General features: G+C 41.8%; 1 protein-coding gene across 1 annotated transcript in view; it reads right to left on the bottom strand.

Annotated features, from left to right (window-relative positions):
* Nucleotides 1–4,526: 4,526 nt before the first annotated feature.
* tnpo2b (transportin 2b) overlaps nucleotides 4,527–22,112 on the bottom strand; it is a 39,159-nt gene continuing 21,573 nt past the window's right edge. The window contains exons 15-24 of the mRNA XM_080722128.1: nucleotides 18,935–19,129; nucleotides 17,388–17,546; nucleotides 16,282–16,369; nucleotides 15,096–15,194; nucleotides 14,331–14,426; nucleotides 11,906–11,981; nucleotides 10,300–10,399; nucleotides 8,958–9,032; nucleotides 6,745–6,869; nucleotides 4,527–4,664 (exon numbers count right to left, since the gene is read on the bottom strand). Coding sequence (XP_080578254.1) covers nucleotides 6,762–6,869; nucleotides 8,958–9,032; nucleotides 10,300–10,399; nucleotides 11,906–11,981; nucleotides 14,331–14,426; nucleotides 15,096–15,194; nucleotides 16,282–16,369; nucleotides 17,388–17,546; nucleotides 18,935–19,129 — 996 coding nt within the window. The 3' untranslated portion in view covers nucleotides 4,527–4,664; nucleotides 6,745–6,761. The remainder of the gene's footprint in view (nucleotides 4,665–6,744; nucleotides 6,870–8,957; nucleotides 9,033–10,299; nucleotides 10,400–11,905; nucleotides 11,982–14,330; nucleotides 14,427–15,095; nucleotides 15,195–16,281; nucleotides 16,370–17,387; nucleotides 17,547–18,934; nucleotides 19,130–22,112) is intronic.

Here is a 22,112-nt window from a genome sequence, read left to right on the forward strand (position 1 = left end):
ATCCCATCAATAAAGGCATAAAAGCCCCAAAAAACTAATCTTTAAAAAAAAAAAAAGAAAAGAATATCAAATATCTAAATACTGAATGGAGCAACTAAAAAACTGTCCGGGGTGTTCACGAAAGCCTGATTAGATCTAAAATGAGCCCCAAATTAACCATTTAAGAGTCATCACTTCCAATTTCACGTGTCCTATAAGTCAGTGGTTCTCAACCTATGGGTCTTAACTTAACGTGCAACATTGTTTTCTCACTAAACCATAAACAAACCAGCACAAAGTGAATTTCCAAAGTGACAATCTAAGGACTTTTGAATACTTCTAAAATGACACATTGGACAAATTGTCAAATATTAGAGGCAGAAATTGTGAAAATAGCCAATCTACATGCTCTGAGCATGTAGATCTGCTATTTTCACAATAGAGCCGTGTTATATAAAATGTAATACCTCAACTCTTAGTGCTCGTAGGAGTTCCCAGTTAAAATATGATTCTTTTGGGGGTCACAGCCTGAACAGGTTGAGAACCACTGCTTTAAATTATGGGTTCTCCCTCCCTAATGGATAAAATTGGTATCCCGACTGGAAAATCCCTTTAATGTTTAGCTACTAAAGAGAGACGGGGAGGACGTTGTTACTGAAAAACGCTCTCAATGATTATCTGAATGTAGAGCTACTGAACACTTATTTTAAACAAAATAACAAAAAATAAATAACTTACTGCACCTTTAATGCAGATGATCAATGGTCACAGTCTAGGTCAGATTATTTGCCAACATTTGTTGTTTCCGAATGTCTTAACTAAACTTAATTCACCAGCAGTGGCAATGGAAATAATACACATCCCTGTAGATGATTTGGCCAGCAAATTGTCATTTTATTTTATTCTATGCCTAAGCCCTAATAGCCTTTTCCCTGACTGCCTGGACTTTTGTTGCAATGTTATCACTATGAAACTATTCACAAGCCAGAAGAAATACTAAAGCAGCAGCTTATTGTGTGTACAAAGTCAAATCCTCAGTTTTAAAGGAGTAGTTCACCCCCAAAATGACTTTTTTTTCTATCGATTACTCACCCCATGGAGACTTGAGTTCAATAATATTTTAGTTTTTGTTGCATTCCTAAGACAATAATTTGATTATAATAAATTGACCCCCACTGATTCCGGATGGAGACCCAAATGCATTTGGTTCTCCATCTGGAATCAATGGGCCTACAAAGAGTTTCCTCAAATTATTGGCTTAGGAATGCCATAAAAACTAAAGAATATTATTGAACTCAAGTCTCTATGCCTGTAGAAGCGAGATCATTTAGCAACCTACAACCTGGTCGCAACCTGGTCGGTAGTTTTCACCGACCGGGTCGCTAAATCTACCAACCGGGCTGCAAAATCACCGACCAGGTCGCTAAATCTACCGACCGGGCTGCAGTTTTAGGTCGGTAGATTTAGCGACCCGGTCGGTAGATTTTGCGCCCCGGTCGGTAGATTTAGCGACCCGGTCGGTAGATTTAGCGACCCGGTCGGTGGATTTAGCGACCCGGTCGGTCGTTTTAGCGGCACGGTCAGTGATTTACCGGCCTGGTCGGTTGTTTTAGCGACCCGGTCGCTGAAAACTACCGACCACGTTGCAACACGGTTGTAGGTCGCTAAATGATCTCGCCCTCTCTCCTCCATGGGGTGAGTAATCGATAGGAAAAAAAGGTCATTTTGGGGGTGAACTACACCTTTAATGTATCCATTTGTAACACAAATGGATAAATGTAACCCTTTAAGGACCACTCCATCCATCGTCACATAATTAGTTCTCACTAATGCTCATTATAAGATGGCACCATTTCTGTCTACTAGCTCAATCTTAATTATATGAAGAAGAGTTCAAAAATGGTGACATGCTCCTTATACTTAGTTGAGCATCAGTGTTGCGCACCAAAAATAGCTGATCTACAAGCTCACAACGCATTGTGGTATGACAGCACGCAACCAAGTATAACTGGGATAATTTGGTTGCATCTGCAGGCTCGAGAGTAAAATTAACATTGATGATTTGAGGCTGTACTAAAGCTCGAGTCTTTTTCAATCGCCATTACTCTTTGGCAGTGTCCTAGCTCTTGGTTTGTAAATTGTGCTCTTCTCATTGAGGTTGATTGTGTAAAGGGCAGTCATATTTTGGAATATGCACCACGCACGCACTAGGGCATTCACGAATAGCGATTTTTAGTATTCGAATTATTCGACCTCAAAGTATTCCAATAGTCGAATATTCGACAGGACTGGCCAAACAAAAGCAAGAGGCGAACATTGTGAAAATAGCAGATCTACATGCTATTTTCACAATATTTATCTGCGGAACCGAGTCACATTAAATGTAATACCTACAATTCCAAGTGCTTGTCAGGGTGGGGGTACCCAGTTCAAATATGTTTATTTTGGGGGTCACGCCCTAAAAAGGTTTGAGAACCCCCGGTATAGAGCATTAACACATTCATCCACCAGGTGACTTCCTATCTAGCCAAGCTTTATAAACTTATATTTTTATATAAGAGAAAACCAAAAATAAAAAAAAGCGAATATTCGACTTCGGTGAACAATGTCGAATAGTGACTTTGATATTCGAATATTCGGTGAATGCCCTAGCACGCACGCACACACACACACACACACACACGCACGCACACACACACACACACCGGAAACAGAGAGCATGCACACAAAGGATGCCGGGGTCACCCCTCTAGCTCTAAACAAAACATTTGCAACCGTATTGTGCACGTGGCTTACGTACACAATCTTACTGTCCAAAACATGCTTGTACTTGTGCACGCCTGATCACATGCAATTTCTCACAGACACACGCACACACACACGCGCATACATCAGCAATATGGCAAGGTTAGTTATTGTAAAAGTGCGGATTAGTCGCAGTTTCACAAAGTTGTTTTTATTTGCCATTTAGTATTGGGATATTTTTTGCCAGTCAAAGACACTTAATTTCACAGTGCAACACAGTATGACAAACACTGACATTAGGGTCGACACATACTCTATGGGTGAGGTTTAAAAAAAAATCCATACAAAAACAAATTTAAAAGTGCAAAAAACAACTTAACAGTCACTGAAAGTAGCATCAATCCAGATATTCTTTTTTTGCGTTAATTGTGCGAATTTAAGTTCACTATGGAAACAAAACAAAAAAAAAATCAGTAGCAGCAAAGAAAAAACATGGACCATTCTCTTTTTTAAAAACGTTATAACAATCACAATGACATTGCCAATCACTGTTCACTTAAGATATCAATATGGCATCAAATGGATATCAGTACAAATGTAGGCAGACAAAGACACATACACACACTTGTGCGTGCACGCAAGCACGCACGCACTCACACACACACAGGTCACAGTTAACAGGTGCAAAAAGGACATTGGGGTAGGAGTCAAGTTTTTAGCATTGTACCATTATCAAAACAATACATTGTTCACACACCGTTAACACAGAATGCCAAAGTAAGGGTAACACAAAGACATGCACACACACACACGCACGCCACGCACATACACAGAAAACCTTAGGGTTTTAATATCTATATATATACTGTATATATATAGATATAAACAATTAAACAGATAGTAGATTCCTCTCCTTTCTGGTAAGGAATCCAACGTTAATAGCCCTAATCCTTGAATGAATGACTCCTGTGAATTATTCATTCCTGAATGAATGATTACTGTGAAGCCTACAAGAAGACGTTTGCCTTTTATAGTTTTTGTTTGTTTGTTTTTTTGATCAGGTAGAAACTGTGATAGGAATATGTCTGACAGATGGACAGGCTCTGTGAAGCAGCACTCTGGTAACCACAAATAAGAAAAAAAGAAAAAAACAGAATGAAATGTAAATAAACATTGATGCGAATAGTGGATAGGATTATCCCACAGTCAGCGAAGAGTTCAGTGATGAAAGGATAAATTCTAATCGAAGCCTTTTTCCCCCCATTAAAGAAAGTTATAGATAATATCTCCCAGAAATAAACAGAGTTTAGACACCTGCCTGTCCCTAACTACATACGTATATAAGGTCTGAAAAAGTCTAAATAACAGTGCCACACACAGTCAGTTCTATGTACTGCATATGCATCTGTATGTGTGTGTATACATTATGTCTGTTTGTGAGTCAAGCTATCAGTTACTCTTTAGTTTTATAGTCCCATTAAAATCTGATCAGTCCCTGGTCCTCCCAACAAACTAACTGACCTCTCTATAAATCTCCCTACATCTCTCTTTCCCTGTCTTTGTTATACAATTGAATACCCACTCTTTCCCTGCCTCTCTCCATTCCCCTCCACTTTTCTGTCCTACTCTCCCTGCACTATTAGCTGTCCCTCCCTTTCTCTCTCTTCTCTCTCTCTCTTTCTGTCCCTCTCTCTATCTGTCCCTATACCTGTTAGTTTTTCTGTGTCGGGTCCCTGCCTAGTTAATCTAAGAGGTGTTCCCCGTCCCTCCCCCCCTCCCGCCCACCCTCCCTCTATGGACAAACACATAGGGCGTGGGGGCCGTCCGTCAGGGGGAGTAGTGGCCAATAGCGTCCCTCTCTCCCCCCTCCCAGATCAGATCAGGGCAGTGCAATACACAGATGGATGAGTTTCCCGTTCACCCTCCTCCAGCTGGCTCACCTGCAGGGACAGACCGGGAGACACAAGAAGAAGAGGGGAGGGCCAAAGAGAGGAGAAGAAGAGTGGTCAGGAATCGTTTCAAAGTGCATGGGGTGCAGTGTTGTTTTTGACAACAAATTTTGATTTAGTTTTAGTCATAGTCTTTTTAATAAAATTTTCATTTAGTTTTAGTCATAATTTAGTCACCTGAAACGTTTTAGTCTAATTTTAGTCGACTGAATATCATAAGATTTTAGTCGACTAAATCTACAGTTGATTTAGTCAACGAAAATGTATTTTGGCAGGCCTTGATGGCATCGTAATGACTGATTTTACACTTGGTTCTGTGCTGAAAATAGCAGATCAACAAGCTCACAACGCGTCGCAGCGTGCAAGTTGTGAGCTTGTAGATCGGCTACTTTCAGCATGCAACACTGGAGAGCAACCAAACATAAAATTACTCTTCTCCACTAGTCTCTCCCTAACGTTTTAGTCTAGTTTTCATTTTGTTGCCGAAATTGTCTGTATATTTAGTCTTAGTTTTAGTCATCACAGCTTAGCTTTTATTTAGTTTTCGTCAGTGAAAAAAACGCAGTCGACAAACATTTTTCGTCATAGTTTTAGTCGACGAAATCAACACCGATGGGGTGAACAGTTCGAAGTTAAAGGTTGTATTTTATTGTTACATCTTTTGTACAGGTACGCAAGTGTAAAACTTGTTTTTGTTTGGAATCCTTCAGACAATGCAGTGGTATATATATCAGTGTTTCTCAAATGGGGTTACGCAGGGGTACTGCGTGAGGAAAACTAGAAAATGGGAACATGTAGTTTACCGTTATGGTTAATGATAAAACATCGACAGTTTGTGTGAACCTTCTCATCTGTCATTTCTTTTTTTAATTACATCAATAACTTGACTAGTAGTAACAGTTATTGAATAGAAAGCAATGTTTAATTGCCATTTTGCGGTTTTATTTCGCTGTGGTCAGGTGAAGGGGTACTTGGCTTTCGGAAAATCAGTATAAGGGGGTAGGTACTCCAGCCAAAAAAGATTGAGAACCACTGGTATATATAATAACAGCAAACAATATAAGAACAGCAAACAACATCTAAAAATCTAATCTTTCTACTATAATAGACAGGCCAGCTCCAGGTGTTGTTTAAGCATGTCATTGATAGACTCTCACACCACTCCTAGAGATTCCTCCTTTCACACATACATCGCTGCATTTCCCCCCTACATTCCTAGCTGCTTTCCCTGAACATATTGTACTTGCACAATGTACAATTAAACAAAACAATAATTTAATGCTATGACGCGAATTACATCATAGTACGTCCATTATAAACCTTCCGGCCGAAACACAGACTTACAAATTGTTCCACGCTGCAGTGTACTGATGAGTGTAGTAGGCCTACTGTGTCCCCTGGTGGCAGGACAGTGTAGTGCAGACATTATGATCTTTCCCAGTACGGGACAGTAGATTATACACTGCTACTTTAAAACAGTTCTGTGTCTTCAATGACTATGATCAAATGTGAGCGCCCGTCAGGGCGCGATTTCTAGATATGAGCGGCCGCGTTAGCGGCCGCGAATTTCTAGTAATAATAAGACGTAGAGAAAACTAAAAGAGCATCCTCAAATGTACATGCAATGTGCATGGGGGTGTGAGGAGTAGGGCTGTCACACTTATTACATAATCGTCTAATCGTGATTATTTGACATTATCGCAATTATTTTGTCATAATCGTCATAATCGTGAATGTTGAAAAATAGTGGAAAATAGTGGAAATAGCCGATCTACAAGCTCACAACGCGTCGCGATGCGACGCGTTGTGAGCTTGTAGATCGGCTATTTCCACTATCAAAGTAATTTTTTAAGTAGTAAGTTGTCAAATATGTCAGTAATTTCTTTGTATATTTAGGTTATGTGTCATATCTACCATGTACAACTTCAAAGCCTAAAAGCCAAACAGAAATGTAATTATCGACGACAAAAACACAATTAAATCGTTAATCGCCAATTATTTGAGTGACAATTAATCGTCATGTAAAATGTCATATCGTGACAGCCCTAGTGAGGTGGGTCTGTGGGGGTACCTCTGAGGTGGGTGGGTCTAAACGCCGTAACAGGCCTGAAGTCTTTCCTTCAACAGCGGCGGGAACTGTTCTGAGAACTGCTGCCAGTTGTCTTCCCCAACCTGCTCCTTGAAACCATGCAGGATCTGGGAGAGGTGAGAGGAAAAACAGCAAGTTAGGGCAGGGGTCTTCATCGTTTTTCAGGCCAAGGACCCCTCAGTTGAGAAAGAGATGAAGCAACTTTTTCAGAGATTCCATATAGTTTTGATTGTTTGACAGCACTATCCTCAGTATATTTTGGATTCATGTAAATTTCAGATATTTAACCCCTTGAACCATCAATACTTAATAAACTTGACCTTTCACTCTGTACTTAGTCTGCTCTTTTTCCCCTCTACACCAAACCTATTTGCCGAAAATAGTCGATCTACAAGCTTGTAGATCTGCTATTTTTGGCTAAAGTTTTCAGAATATGGACACTAGGGTTCAAATGGTTAATATAACAAGGTTTCTATCACCCTGGAGTGACTCTGAGGACCCCCTAGGGGTCCCGGACCCCCTGTTGAAGTTAGGGTTTGTGTGATTGATGCGATTTATTGTGCCCATGGGTGTCTGAAGCCACCATCCATGAATGATTATGCATTTATCGATTGTAAAAACCATCACTCCATAAACATTCAGGGGAGTTGTGACAGTCCGTCTCTCCTTAACTCATTTAATGCCAGCCTATCACCACTAGAGGGCGCCCAGTGACCAGAGAATAATAGAGATATGCTGGTAATGCATGCCCAAGCCCTGGAGCCATGACTTGCCAGAACACTTTCCTTTGTGCATGTACAGGAAGAGGATGAAGTTAGCTTGAAGTTAGCTATTGGCTACCAAGCATTTTAGATTTAGATTCTCGTCAACTTAGCCATGATTAAACCTTGCACACCTCATGCATGGGAGAAAAAACAGAGAAAATGAGCTCTAAAGATCCTGGATTGCATTGGAGTGGATGGTAAATATCAGCAAATATCGGCAAATATCGTCCTCTGTAAACAGAGGACAAAATTTAAAAAAAGAAAAAAACATTTTTTTTTTTTTTTAATTAAAAAGCCGAACTAGTTCGGGATTGGCACTCTGGGATGCGATAATAAAGCCGAACTAGTTCAGGATAGGCACTCAATGAGTTAAAAGTGTTATTGCCGGTTGGAAGCGATTTACTGTATCTCAAACACTGTTGTTGACCGCATCAGGGATTGTATGTGTAGGCCCACATTCTTGACTTCCGTTAGCACCACTTTTAGTTGGTTCTATTGGACTTGAAAATAGAAAGAATCTCCACGTCAGAGAAGTTTCTCTTTTTGGCTGTATTCCACTTCCTTCATGTCATGAACTCTTGGGGCGAGATCTATTGGTATGATATCAGACTCCACACCGGACCATTCTTTGATTGGGGAGATATGACCATTTTATCTCTATATACATTTTGGAACTGACAGAAAAGCGCATTCGATCGACGACCCAAAAAACGAAACGAATGCGCATGAGAGAGCGAGAGAGAGCGAGACACAGCGCGCGCGCGAGAGAGAGCACTGCCTAGCGCAGTGCAGTGTCATTTCCATGACAACGATGTGCTGATTGGCTGGTTACATGGGTCACACACAGTTCACAGCCACGCAACTTTTTGGCAGCAGCAGCCTAATGAAGTGACCACACAGAGGGCCTAATGAAGTGACCACACAGAGTGCCGTGAGTTTTGGATAAGCACAAGAAGCCATTCTCTGATGCTGAAATAATTAAAGAATGCTTGACCTGTTTTATTTGAATATTATTTAAATATTAACATTATTGTTGTCTGTATTTATAGAGAAGCTTTTTTGTATTTTCTTGACAAAAGTTCCACACACATGGATTAGGCGTACTTTTAGCTTTTTCATGGATCCTATAGTAAATCCAGCTACAAGTTTCAAAACATTGTGTGTGTTTGTCAGGCTGCTCCTCGCCTGTCTAGATGTCTCATTCAGAGCTTTTCGCGTTAACAACGAGGCGAGGGGGGCTAGATGGGAGCGGCGCGTAGCGCCACGACATTCTAGTAAATTACATGTGAACCCTGTTGTGTGTGTTTGTCTTGTCATCCCCTCACCTTGTAGAACATGTCCTGTGTGTGTGTGTGTGTGTGTGTGTGTGTGTGTGTGTGTGTGTGTGTGTGTGTGTGTGTGTGTGTGTGTGTGTGTGTGTCACCCCCTCACCTTGTAGAACATGTCCCTCAGGTCATCCTTGGGGCTCACCCACGAGGCCACCGCATCGCAGAAGAAGATGAAGTCCTGGAGCAGAACAAAGATTTAATCCATTTAGGCCAGAATTATTGAATGCGTTAACTATTGACAAATAGCAGATCTACAAGCTCGCAGCGCGCTGTGAGCTTGTATGTCTGCTATTTTTCAACAGTTAAAGCATAAAATAATAACACCCGGTATAAATGGGTTAAAGCGTGTAAGTTTTTCTTTTTCCACATCACTTCCTGCGACGTCCTGCTTCAATCCAAGAAGACTTAAATAAGGAGAAGACACGCCCACACCACGGCTATCTGCCATGACATTTTCGGTGGCAAAACTCGCACTGTCGTTCGATGAATAACATTGGCGTCTATGAGCACCAGCTGGGACAGCGCATGAACAAAACAATATTCTTAACGATAGAGACCTTTGTTGTATAATCGCTCCAGGAATATAAAAGAAGACATATCACAGGTATTTTTACAATCACTTGCTTTTCGATGTGCACGGTACATAATGTTATTGAGGCAGCTAAACAGCGGCAAGTATAGTTTCTGTCTCAGAGATATAGCGAGATTTGGATTCCAGACAGGGAATGGTGAAGAGTCTTGCGATACTAGCTAGTTCAGAAACGTAAATTGTGCTCTTTAGATGCTTCTATAATGTTATACAGTGTACTCACCGAAAAGCAACACAGCAGAAAACAATGTGTGACATGTCTTCTTTTATATTCCTGAGCTGAGTATTTTATAAAGGTCTTTATCGTTCAGATTTATTTTTTTGTTCATGAGCTGCCCCAGCCGGCGCTCAGACTCCAATGTTATTCACCGAACTTCCGGTGCTAGTTTTGCCACCGAGAGTGTCGTGGCGCATTGCCGTGGTGCCTTTCTTGCTGAGACATTTTTTGCTTCAGTCAGACACACTGATTAAAAGAAACAGTGTGTCATGTACCTGCACCACGCCCCCTGGGTTCACACCAATCATCATGCAGTGTGCCATGTACCTGCACCACGCCCCCTGGGTTCACACCAATCATCATGCAGTGTGTCATGTACCTGCACCACGCCCCCTGGGTTCACACCAATCATCATGCAGTGTGTCATGTACCTGCACCACGCCCCCTGGGTTCACACCAATCATCATGCAGTGTGTCATGTACCTGCACCACACCCCCTGGGTTCACACCAATCATCATGCAGTGTGTCATGTACCTGCACCACGCCCCCTGGGTTCACACCAATCATCATGCAGTGTGTCATGTACCTGCACCACGCCCCCTTGGTTCACACCAATCATCATGCAGTGTGTCATGTACCTGCACCACGCCCCCTGGGTTCACACCAATCATCATGCAGATCCCACGGAAGGCAGAGTCCTTCTCCTCGTTGTCTCGGATGTTGCGCAGAGAAGTGCACCTGTCAAGATGATAACAATGACCATTAGTTAACAACCTTCAGCCTAGTCACAGTGTTGTGAGCTTGTACATCTTTGACCGTTTTGAACAGGTCTTTAACTCATACCCCGCCATTTGCAAATACCTTCGTACTCTCATATGCCTCTGTCTCCATAGACTTCCATGTAATTCATAGTGCACTGATAATGTCATGTCCATGTTCATTGCTCACAGCTTTCAAACAAAAAAATCCGAATGGAAATCCGTTCAGGCATTCATGAACTAGCAGCCATTATGTTTTTCTAAAATGTAAACAAAGATGGCTGCCATGTTAGAAAGATGGGGTTGCTATGGGGGTTAAACATGCAATTTCGCGATTGCCATCATGCCTACTACATTTTTTGGGGTCCAATTTTTTGAAAGATTTTTTTTTTTCAAAAACGGGAAATTCTCGGGACTATCGGGCCTGGCGGTGAGAGACATTAGCATATTTCCGTGACTATCAGGCCTAGCAGGGAATGAGTTAAAGGACAACTTTCTTTTTTTTACAACAAGGGTTCATATTTTAGATTGTAAAGTAAAGAAACTGCTTTCTATCATTTTAGCCATTTTAGAGAGTTTGATTTCAGTGCATGGGGGCACGCGTGCAAGTGGCTAAATATGTCTTTTTTAGACACAATGAACCGACACATTCTTTATCATTTACAGCAATAATAAACTACTAGCCCCCATATGTCACTCCTAACCATGAAAGGAAACCATGCGGTGCATGTAGGGGATGGGCTTATCGTGTCTAAAAAGACACTTTGCCACTTGTACGTATGCCCCAAACCACTGAAATCAAACTCGCCAAATTGGTTAAAACGATACAAAGAAGTAAATGAAAATATTTTAACACTCATCTTTTCTTTTCTCTAATTACAATCTAAAATATGAACCCTTGTTGTAAAACCAAAGTTGTCCTTTAAGTGGTTAACTCATTCACTGCCTCTCATGTTTCTCATGCATTATACTTTTTTTGTGTCAAATAAATCCCACGCTGTCAATTGTCTTTTTTTGTTTGTTTTTCATTTCTGCCTGAGTTGTCTCTCAGTTTTCTGCAGTAAGGGCGAGTGCCAAGAGGTAGTACCTCGGACGGCCGCTAGTAAATTCAGACGGCCGGCCGGTACATTCGGCCGACCGGTACATTAGGCCGGCCGGCCGGTAGATTCTGCCGGCCATGAACTATATTAGGCCAGCCAGCCGGTATATGGCCGGCCGGACTTTGGCACTCGCCCTCTCTCGTTTTCTGTCTCTCTACTATCCTATAGTATAGAGCGTCGCAGTAAGGTGCTGGAAGTAAACTGCATTACCCATGCTGCTAAAAATGTACATCCGCTTGCGGTTACCGCGGAAATAGCTACTGCCCCCTGTCAGCATAAAACAATTATGTCCCAATACATTTTAAAGGCTACGGTACATTCCCAATCCCCCCCCACAAAAAAAGAATGGGCGAGATAGAAGAGATAGAACATTGAGAGGCTCTCACCAAGGTCTGATGAACTGCGGTAACAAGGGAGCAACCTCCTGGGGGCACACATAGCCAAGCCGACCAATGGTGATGGCTGAGGAAGGACAGAGACAGAGCGAGAGAGAGAGAGAGAGAGACACACAGACAGACAGACAGACAGAGGAGTCAGGGTTGCTAGATGACAAGAGATGAAGCAGGGACCCCCACAACCTGTTCATGGATTCCATATAGTTTCATTGTTTGACAGCACAATCATCAGTGTATTTTGAATTCATGTCAATGTGGGTTTTCAGATATTTAACCCTCTGAGCCGTCAATACTCAACTTGACCTTTCACTCTGTACTTAGTCTTCTCTTTTTCCCCTCTACACCAAAGCCCTTTGCTAAAGTTCTCTAAATATGGACACTAGGGTTCAAGTGGCTAATATAAAAAAAGTTTCTATCACACAAAGATTTGGAGGACCCCCTCTAGTAACTCTGAGTACCCACTAGGGGTCCCGGACGCCCTGTTGAAGACCCTTGCTGTAGAGAATGTGTCTGCCATTGGTCAAGTTCAAGACAATCAGAGTACAGTTGAATTAGCCAGTAGCTATGCCCCTCCCAAAAAGCTTTTGTCCAATGCTAGCTTAGAATAACTTCCTGCTTGCCAAGGTTTGCCTTGGCAACAGCCTTGGCAAGCTGCCAGTTGCTAAGCTAGCATTGGACAAAAGCTTTTAGGGGAGGGGCATAGCTACTGGCTAATTGTAATCACTATAGGAACAACATTTGATAAAAAAAACAGCATATAAGGGGCGCCCGCTGGCCTGGTGGTCAAGGCGCGTACCATATACTAGGCTATGATGCCTGCTGGCGTCGCCGGTTCGATTCCCGATCCGGACGACCTTTGCCACATGTCATTCCCCATCTCTCTCCCCATTTCCTGTCAGTCTACTGTCTTATCGAATAAAGGCATAAAAAGCCCAAAAACAAATCTTACAAAAAAAAAAAAAAAAACAGCATATAAGTTATTGACCCTACATTCACAAATTAGTACAGCATGCAATGTAATTGGTTGTAATCATTGACAGAGGAAACCACACACACACACACACACACACACACACACACACACACACACACACACACACACACACACACACACACACACACACACACACACACACACACACACACACACACACACACACACACACACACCTGTTTGTCGCAGTTACTATCAAAACCTCCACCGGCTGTCTGTCAGTCAGTCACGTCACACTTTTTCCCTACTCATATCTCCGATTTTGCCCTAAAATCACACAAAGCGGTAGTAGCGGTACACAGTATCGCTACAGTCATGTCATCAACATGGATCTGTCCCACCTAGTGCCACCATCAGGCCGATTTTTTGGACACTGCTCCTACAGATTTGCCCTAAAATCACGCAAAGTGATACACAGTATCTCTAAAGTCAGGTCATCAACATGGATTTCTCACATGCCCCTCTTCTAGCGCCACCATGAGGTTGCTTTTTGCAGACAACATATATCTCCCGATTAGGAGTCTTGCTGGTTCTCTTATATGCCCGCACAGAATGCAAATTCAAGCGAATAAGGAGCCGACCCATCGGCGCAGTAAGTGCACTCTGTCTGAGAGCAGGAACCTTTTGAGGGGATCACTGCCGACCATTGCCGTAGGTGCAGGGTACCCCTGCTGTCAGGGTTCCCACAAATTTTTACCAATTAATTTCCAAAACTTTTCCAGAATATTTAACCCAATTTCCAGGGCTATATAAAAATAATTCAGCTCAATAACAAGTCGCTTACTTCTATGCGCAATGCCCAAAGACAGGTAGTGTATGCCAGTGGTTCTCAACCTTTTCAGGCTGTGACCCCCGCAATAATCATATTTTAACTGGGGACCCGGCACCCTGGCGAGCACTAAGAGTAGAGGAATTTTGTGTAACACGTTTCTATTGTGAAAATAGCAGATCTATATGCTCACAACGCCTCGCGTTGCGAGGCGTTGTGAGCATGTAGATCGGCTATTTTCACAATTTCTGCCTCTAATATTTGACAATTTGGCCAATGTTTAATTTGTCATTTCAGAGGTATTAACAAAATCAATAACCAAAGACAATGCATAGCTATTTTTCCAGGACCTTCCAGGACCCTTGATCAATTCCAAAACCTTTCCAGTACTGGAAAAATATTTCCGTAATTTCAAAATATTTCCAGGAATTTCATGACCGTGGGAACCCTGCCTTTAGAGGGGATCACTGCCGACCATTGCCGCAGGCGCAGGGTACCCCTGCTGTTGTAGAGGGCACGATTCAACATTTCTTATCGTTACATCTCATAGTTTTGGTTCTTAAAGAGTGGAGCAGCCATAACAACAATTACAAAGAACCAGGAGGTGATTGAGTTTGTGTTGGGGTGTGGAAGCTATAGAAGTGTTCACCCACCAGTGTTTTCCAGCAGGGTCTTGGGTGTGTTGGGCCTGTTGATAATCTCCACTAGCTGACTGAGAACCATGGCAACGTACGGCTGCATCTCCACTCCTGAGTAAAACATGACGTAAAGGGGCACAGAGAGAGAGAGAGATGCCATTGAACAGAGAACTTACCTCATTTAGACCAGTGGTTTTCAACCTTTTCAAACCGTGACCCCCAAAATAATCATATTTTAACTGCGGACCCCCCACCCTGACGAGCACTAAGAGTTGAGGCATTACATTTTGTATAACACAGTTCTATTGTATCTACATGTGAGCATGTAAATTAGATCAGCTATTTTCAAAAATTTTGCCACTAATATTTGGCCAATGTTTAATTTGTCATTTTAGAGGTATTAAAAAGTCCTTAAATTGTCACTTTAGAAAAGTGCAGATACCTCTATACACTTAAACTTTATGTTGGTTTGTTTACTATTGAGTGAGAAAACAATGTTGCACATTAAGTTAATCATCTGGGGACACCCCAAAATCATTCGGGGACCCCCCTGGGGATTCTAACTACTGACCCAGGTTTTCTGAAAAAGATAAAAAATTATGTTTCTATATGTATAGCAACAGCTAATGTGACACAGAAGTGTTCCCAGCTTGAAAGGTATAACAACAAATAGGTTTTCAAATACGTTTTTTAAATGTTAAGAGTCATCACAATAAACCCCTCAAGAGCGTGAAAATGTAAAGTGTATCCACACGGAGAGTAGAGAAAGCTAAGACTCACCCATCTGCATGCAGATCTCTCCTATGGCCCAGGTAGCATTGTTGCACACAGAGATGAACTCTGGGTTGAGGTTTGTGCCCAGGATTGGCATGAACTCAGCTGCAACGTACACACACACACACACACACTATATATACGTCACCGCTAGATTGAGAATCAGTTAGATCGAGAACAGGAGCGCTCGTCGTGCGGGGCGGAAACAAGCTGTCGCTTTGATCCACAACAACGACAACGTAGCGTCGGCAGGAATGATAGCGCCTCACCCCACGGAGGTTAGGGTTAGGCATAGTTTTACTGAGGTTAAGGTTAGGGTTAGAGTTAGGCATAGTAAGCTAATGGCTAAACACAGCTGAGCTAGCTAGTAGCTGATAAACAAAGAGAGGGGTCGCAAACGAGTGACGTCAGCGACTACACAAGTGAATGGCTGTTGTCGCCATCTCATGGTGAATACGCAGAATTACACAGGTGCGCTGATAAGAGACTATCAAAGTGAATTGATCCAGGTGGTGGTAGGGGTGTGTGGTGAACGACAAAACGAGTGCTCTTACCACGATCTAACTGAATTACCCAAACTAACTGTAACATATATAAACTAGAAAAGATGCAATTGGAAATTACAAGCGTGGTTGCTGACGGTTGCTGACGTGACTATATTCAACAGTAACAAAACAAGTAGGTCGGGAGTGGCTTATTGTCGGTATCAGCCGGTAACACGCGGGAGTCTGTCCCCGTTACAATGCGCTAGACCCCTGGGAGATGGACTGCTGAGGTGGAGCGCCACACCTACCATCAGCTCCCAGTACTTGCCGCACGACTTGCCAAGCCGTGCTACTCATACGCTGAGTTGGCGGTGCCCGGAATCGAACCCATGACCTTGCGGTACAAAGGCAAGAGCTCTACCGACTGAGCTACCCGGGCACAACAGTAAACTAACTGTTATTTGAAGCTTGACCAATTAATTCCCTACTGATTCCCACTCCCATTGATTCCCTATTGATTCCCTATCCCTGACAGATGTCTGTCTGTCTGTCAATTTCCAATGGCGGCAGAGAAGTTGCCCTAGTAATAAATGAAGTTTCCCCAGAACTACGGTGTGTCGCCCTGTCGGGCAACCACACTAAAGAACACTGGTACATGCAGGCATTTAAAGTGTAGGTGATAAGGAGTGTGGGTGTTGTATTGTTACCAATGCAGGGTTTGACATGAGGGAAGCAGGCCTTCGTCAGATCACCCAGTAGAGCAAATGAGCTCTGTCTTACTTCTGGCATAGTGTCCTAGAGAGAGAAGAGGTGTTAACAACCTGAGCTCTATTATATTGTATTGTTCACCAATTAGATTACCCCCCCGGCTCCACCGAGCGTGTCGAGCGTCGCGTCAACGTCAACGTTGGGAACGAAAATTGCCCCGGTTAAAATTTTTGACGGCGTCCACAACGTCCAGTCATGTACAAATTATGATTAAATGTAATTGCATTGCATATTTAAATGTATATACGTGCCTTTCTGCTGTTGGATATCCATCCACGTCATTCACAAGGGTGAATAGATGTCCCAAAATTCCTAGCATATTTTAATGTAATTACAGTGGTCTTCCCACTTGATAAAATTATGTATAGGAAAATCACAACAGGCTAGGAAACAACTTTCTCAATTCTTCCTCCTGAAAACAGGTCAGCAGTGAGTACAGAAGACAGATTTTTAGGCTATACATTATCGTGTCTGCTTCAATGACGCCGTCAAGACGCAGAGCAACGCGACGCCGCCAGTGGAGCCCTGGAGTAAGATTGCAATACGCAATTACAACTATGCTAACCAATGATAATAACTGTTTGGGGATTGCTTAGAGAGGCATGTACTGTGGGGGGATTAGAGGATTCTGATTACAAAAAGTTGTCTTTTACTTTGGATTGAAAAGATTAAGGAATATCTTTACTCGGAAATTAAGTAAATACTTGCGCAATAAGGCCTATGGTTTCTTTATTTTGTCTTCCAATCAAATCAGATAGTGATCTACACGCTCAACACGCTGCGATATCACCTTATGTGCCCAATTTGTTATTTTTTTTAATGTATACGTTATTTAATGTTTCACAGTAATTTATTTGTAAACGATAATTTCACTGGGCAGATATGACAATTAAAATACAAAGCCTGAAAGGCAGACAGAAATGTAATTTGTATTCATAATGTTCCAATGTTCAATGCCAAAGAAAACACAATCAAATTGTTAATAAGCAATTATTTGCATGACTATTAATGGTCAAGTGAAATGTCCTGAATGTGCCAGCCCTACCTGCATGCACTGGAAGAGCAGGGTCATGATGTTACTGCGAGCCACCAGGGTGTCCACGTGCCCCCCCAGTCCCTCAGCCAGGCCACTCAACAGATCCAGAGCAACGATCATGAAGTCTTTATCTGGTGCCTCGTACTGGTCTGGCTGCTGGCTGTACATCTGGAGGGGGAACGGGACAGGGGGAAAGACAGAGACCATTTTAAAACAGGTTTTGGCAACACACATCTCCAGCGAGAATCTAATCGAACAGACAACGTTGTTTTGGGGTCATATGATCAACACAGTAACACGTCCTGTCAAGTCATCTTTATTCAACTGGCGATCTAAAAGCACACAACGCCTCGCGGTGCGAGGCGTTGTGTGCTTGTAGATCTGCTGTTTTCACTGCTGTTGTGCGACAGCCTTGTATGATGAAGCAGGGCTTTACTTTGCGAAGAAACGTACAAATTTGAAACTTGGAGATACAAGGTTTCTTCCCGACAGTGACGTTATTTACACCCCCGTATTATGTTGGTGTGCCCATGGATTCTTGGGACGTGAAAAGTGTGTCCATGCAGAAAAAAGGTTGAGAAACACTGTAGTAGACAACCCAGTGGGTTATGTCATCATACGCTTGTCACTCATAAGCGAAGTAGGAGTGTGTGTGTGTGTGTGTGTGTGTGTGTGTGTGTGTGTGTAAAGAGAGGAGTCTAAGAAAGGAATGGTTTGCGATATAAAATTGGGAAAGCTGACATTCAAAATAAGGCATTAAACACTACAATTCAAACAAACTTCAAGATCGAAAGAGAGAGAGAAACACAGGGTTCCCACACATTTTTACCAATTCATTTCCAAAACTTTCCCAGAATATTTAACCTGATTTCCAGGACTATATAACAATAATTCAGCTCAATAATGAGTCGCTTACTCCTATGCGCAATGCCCAAAGACAGGTAGTGTATGCCAGTGGTTCAACCTTTTCAGGCCGTGACCCACAAAATAATCATATGTGAACTGGGGACCCCCCACCCTGATGAGCACTAAGAGTTGAGGAATTTTGTATAACACGTTATAAAAAATTCCGTTGCGAGGCGTTGTGAGCATGTAGATCTGCTATTTTCACAATTTCTGCCTCTAATATTTGACACTTTGGCCAATGTTGAATTTGTCATTTCAGAGGTATTAACAAAATCAATAACCAAAGACAATGCATAGCTATTTTTTCCAGGACCTTCCAGGACCCTTGATCAATTCCAAAACTTTTCCAGTACTGGAAAAAAATATTTTTATAATTTCAAAATATTTCCAGGAATTTCATGACCGTGGGAACCCTGAACAAACTTCAAGATCGAGAGAGAGAGAGACAACATTGTCTGTTCGATTGGATTCTCGCTGGAGATGTGTGTTGCCAAAACCTCAGGCCTAGAATTATTGACTGCTTTAACCAGTGAAAAATAGCAGATATACAAGCTCACAGCGCGCGCTGCGAGCTTGTAGATCTGCTATTTTTGAAAACATCGTGAAAATGTGTAAAATGTGTGAGAGGATGAGGACTGACTGCCTCTCACCATGGCCTGGGCTAGTGTCTTCTGGACCAGGGTGACACAGCGCTGGTAGACGGGCTCACAGTACGGCAGGAAGCCACTCTGCAGGGCCGTGGCCACCGAGGACAGACACTCCAGCAGAGGGAACAGGTCCTTGTCCTCGTCCTTCAGCTCGTTCCACTTGGCGATCAGCGGAGGCATCAGCTTCTGGATGTACTCCTGGATATCAATACACACAGACACAAAGCATCATCAGCTTCTGGATGTACTCCTGAATATCAATACACACAGACACAAAGCATCATCAGCTTCTGGATGTACTCCTGAATATCAATACACACAGACACAAAGCATCATCAGCTTCTGGATGTACTCCTGAATATCAATACACACAGACACAAAGCATCATCAGCTTCTGGATGTACTCCTGAATATCAATACACAGACACAAAGCATCATCAGCTTTAGGCCTGTGCAAAAAAATCGATTCACTATATTATCGTGATGTTAATGCTGGCGATTCAATTAATCGATTTTCAAAGTTCAGAATCGATTTTCCTGATTTTATTTATTTATTTATAAAAAAAAAAATAAAAAAATAAAAAAATCCTTTTTTAAGGTGAAATTAACCTGATGGTGAAATAACCACTTTCAGTCAGAGTAAGTATAGGTCCTAAAGGAACAGTTTTAGGATGTCATGTTATGGCTAAAGCTAGCACAGTGCTCTGTAGGCCTGCAGCACAGCGATTTCTTTTTTTTCTTCTTTTTTTATGACTGTTTTGTTCTGTGTTTTCTGGCATCTTGACCAGGAACATGTTGTTGTAATGTTGTACCACTGGCACTTTGGCTGAAATAAATGTCAGAAAGATTGACTGACTTTATTTGGCTGCATTAATTTGAAGTATATGATTCAACTTTTAATGTTTTATATTGTTTCGAATTGTTTTAAAATGTTTCAATATAAAAAAGCTGTAATTTTTGGGGGAAAATCGCAATAATCGTGATTCGAATCGCAAATCGCAGGAAAACGCAATAATTGTGATATAATCGAATCGTCAGCCTATGAATCGAAATCGAATCGAATCGGGAAAAAGTGAATCGTCACAGGCCTAATCAGCTTCTGGATGTACTCCTGAATATCAATACACACAGACACAAAGCATCATCAGCTTCTGGATGTACTCCTGAATATCAATACACACAGACACAAAGCATCATCAGCTTCTGGATGTACTCCTGGATATCAATACACACAGAATCAGCTTCTGGATGTACTCCTGAAGATCAACACACACAGACACAAAGCATCATCAGTTTCTAGATGTACTCCTGAAGATCAATACACACAGACACACAGCATCAGCTTCTGGATGTACTCCTGGATATCAATACACACAGCATCAGTTTCTAGATGTACTCCTGAATATCAATACACACAGACACACAGCGTCAGTTTTTAGATGTACTCCTGAATATGTGACAGTAAACAGACAGCACAGGACAAACAGATAGACCAGGGGTGGGCAACTTTGATGATGGCGAGGGCCACTATATTTCCACCTTCACTCCAGAGGGCCACACTGCATATTGCTATACGTCCTACTTTGTCATATATCATTCAAAAGAAGCAAAATAGCAGATCTACAAGCTCAAAAAACATAGATTTTTGGCTCTTTTGAATTGGAATCCTGAATTATTTTTTGTTATTTTTTAATTGGAATCCTGAAATGTAACATTTTCAAACGTATTTAGTTATATACTTATGTTAACTTCATGAACCTAAATACGAATACATTGGACATTAAAAAAATACATTTTAATACTACAACACTAGTCATTAAGCTACTAATATAGCAGGTCATGTTTGGAATTATAACAGCTGAAATCAATAATACATCAGTATTCCGGTATTAACCTGAGGGCCACATTAAGTGAAGGTGGGGGCCAGTTGCCCATGTATGAGATAGACACACAGGAGATAACAGGAACCCAGGGAATATGATGAATGTTTAAAAAAAGGATCTGAACATGGAGGCATGTCATATTTTACTTAAGACGTTGATAATACCAGTGGTAGAAATTACTATGGCAAAGGTGACCCAAGAACTCCCTGAATGGCCCTATTGAGGGACAAAAACGGCACCCAAGATCGGTTTCAGAGTAGCGTGAGATTGGAGTACTAGTCTCTAAACTAGGGGTGGGCGATATGGAAAAATACAATATCACAATATTTTCCCAAGCTGTATCACGATACATGATTTTATCACAATTCTTTTTCGCGTTTTTTTATGGGTATTTTTCAAGTTACTTGACAAAAACTAGAGTCTCTGGGTTCCTTTTGGGAGGTCTAAATTGAACTTTACAAGTATGTAACTCTGACAGTATACAAATGAAACCAAATACTGTCAGAGTTAAGTGGAGACCTTGACATTTTAAAGTTTAAGCTTAAATTGAATTCTGCAATGAATCTCTGTATTAACGATTAAACAGGATTCAAATGTGTTTATTTTGGGGGTCATGGCCTAAAAAGGTTTGAGAACCCCCTGGTATAGAGCATTAACACATTCATTCACCAGGGGCATTGACAACTCATTCTTATGACTTCCTATCTAGCCAAGCTTTATAAACTATATATATTTTTTAAAGAGAAAACAATAAAAAAAGCGAATATTCGACTTCGGTGAACAACGTCGAATAGTGACTTTAATATTCGAATATTTGGTGAATGCCCTACTATAAGATGAATTTCTCGATTCAAAACCCCAATTGCCCTAATTTGGGGCAGCCATAGCTGTACGGCTAGAGGGTTCCATTCCCAGCCCAGGGAATGTGGTGATGCGTCCCTGAGCAAGACACTTAGCCGCCTAAAGCAGGGGTCTTCAACAGGGGGTCCAGGACCCCTAGGGGGTCCTCAGAGTTACTACAGGGGGTCCTCCAAATCTTTGTGTGATAAACTATATTAACCACTTGAGCCCTAGCTTCTATATTCTGAGAACTTTAGCCAAAAATAGCCGATCGGCTATTTGGCAAAGAGCTTAGGAGAGGGAAAAGAACAGACCGAAAGGTCAAGTTTATAAAGTATTGACGGTTCAAGTAGTTAAATATCTGAAACCCCACATTAACATGAATCCAAAATATACTGACAATCGTGCTGTCAAACAATTAATCTATATGAAATCTATGAACAGGTTGTGGGGGTCCC

The sequence above is a fragment of the Nannobrachium achirus genome, assembly GCF_963921795.1.
Source record: "Nannobrachium achirus genome assembly, chromosome: 3".
Lineage (NCBI taxonomy): Eukaryota > Metazoa > Chordata > Actinopteri > Myctophiformes > Myctophidae > Nannobrachium > Nannobrachium achirus.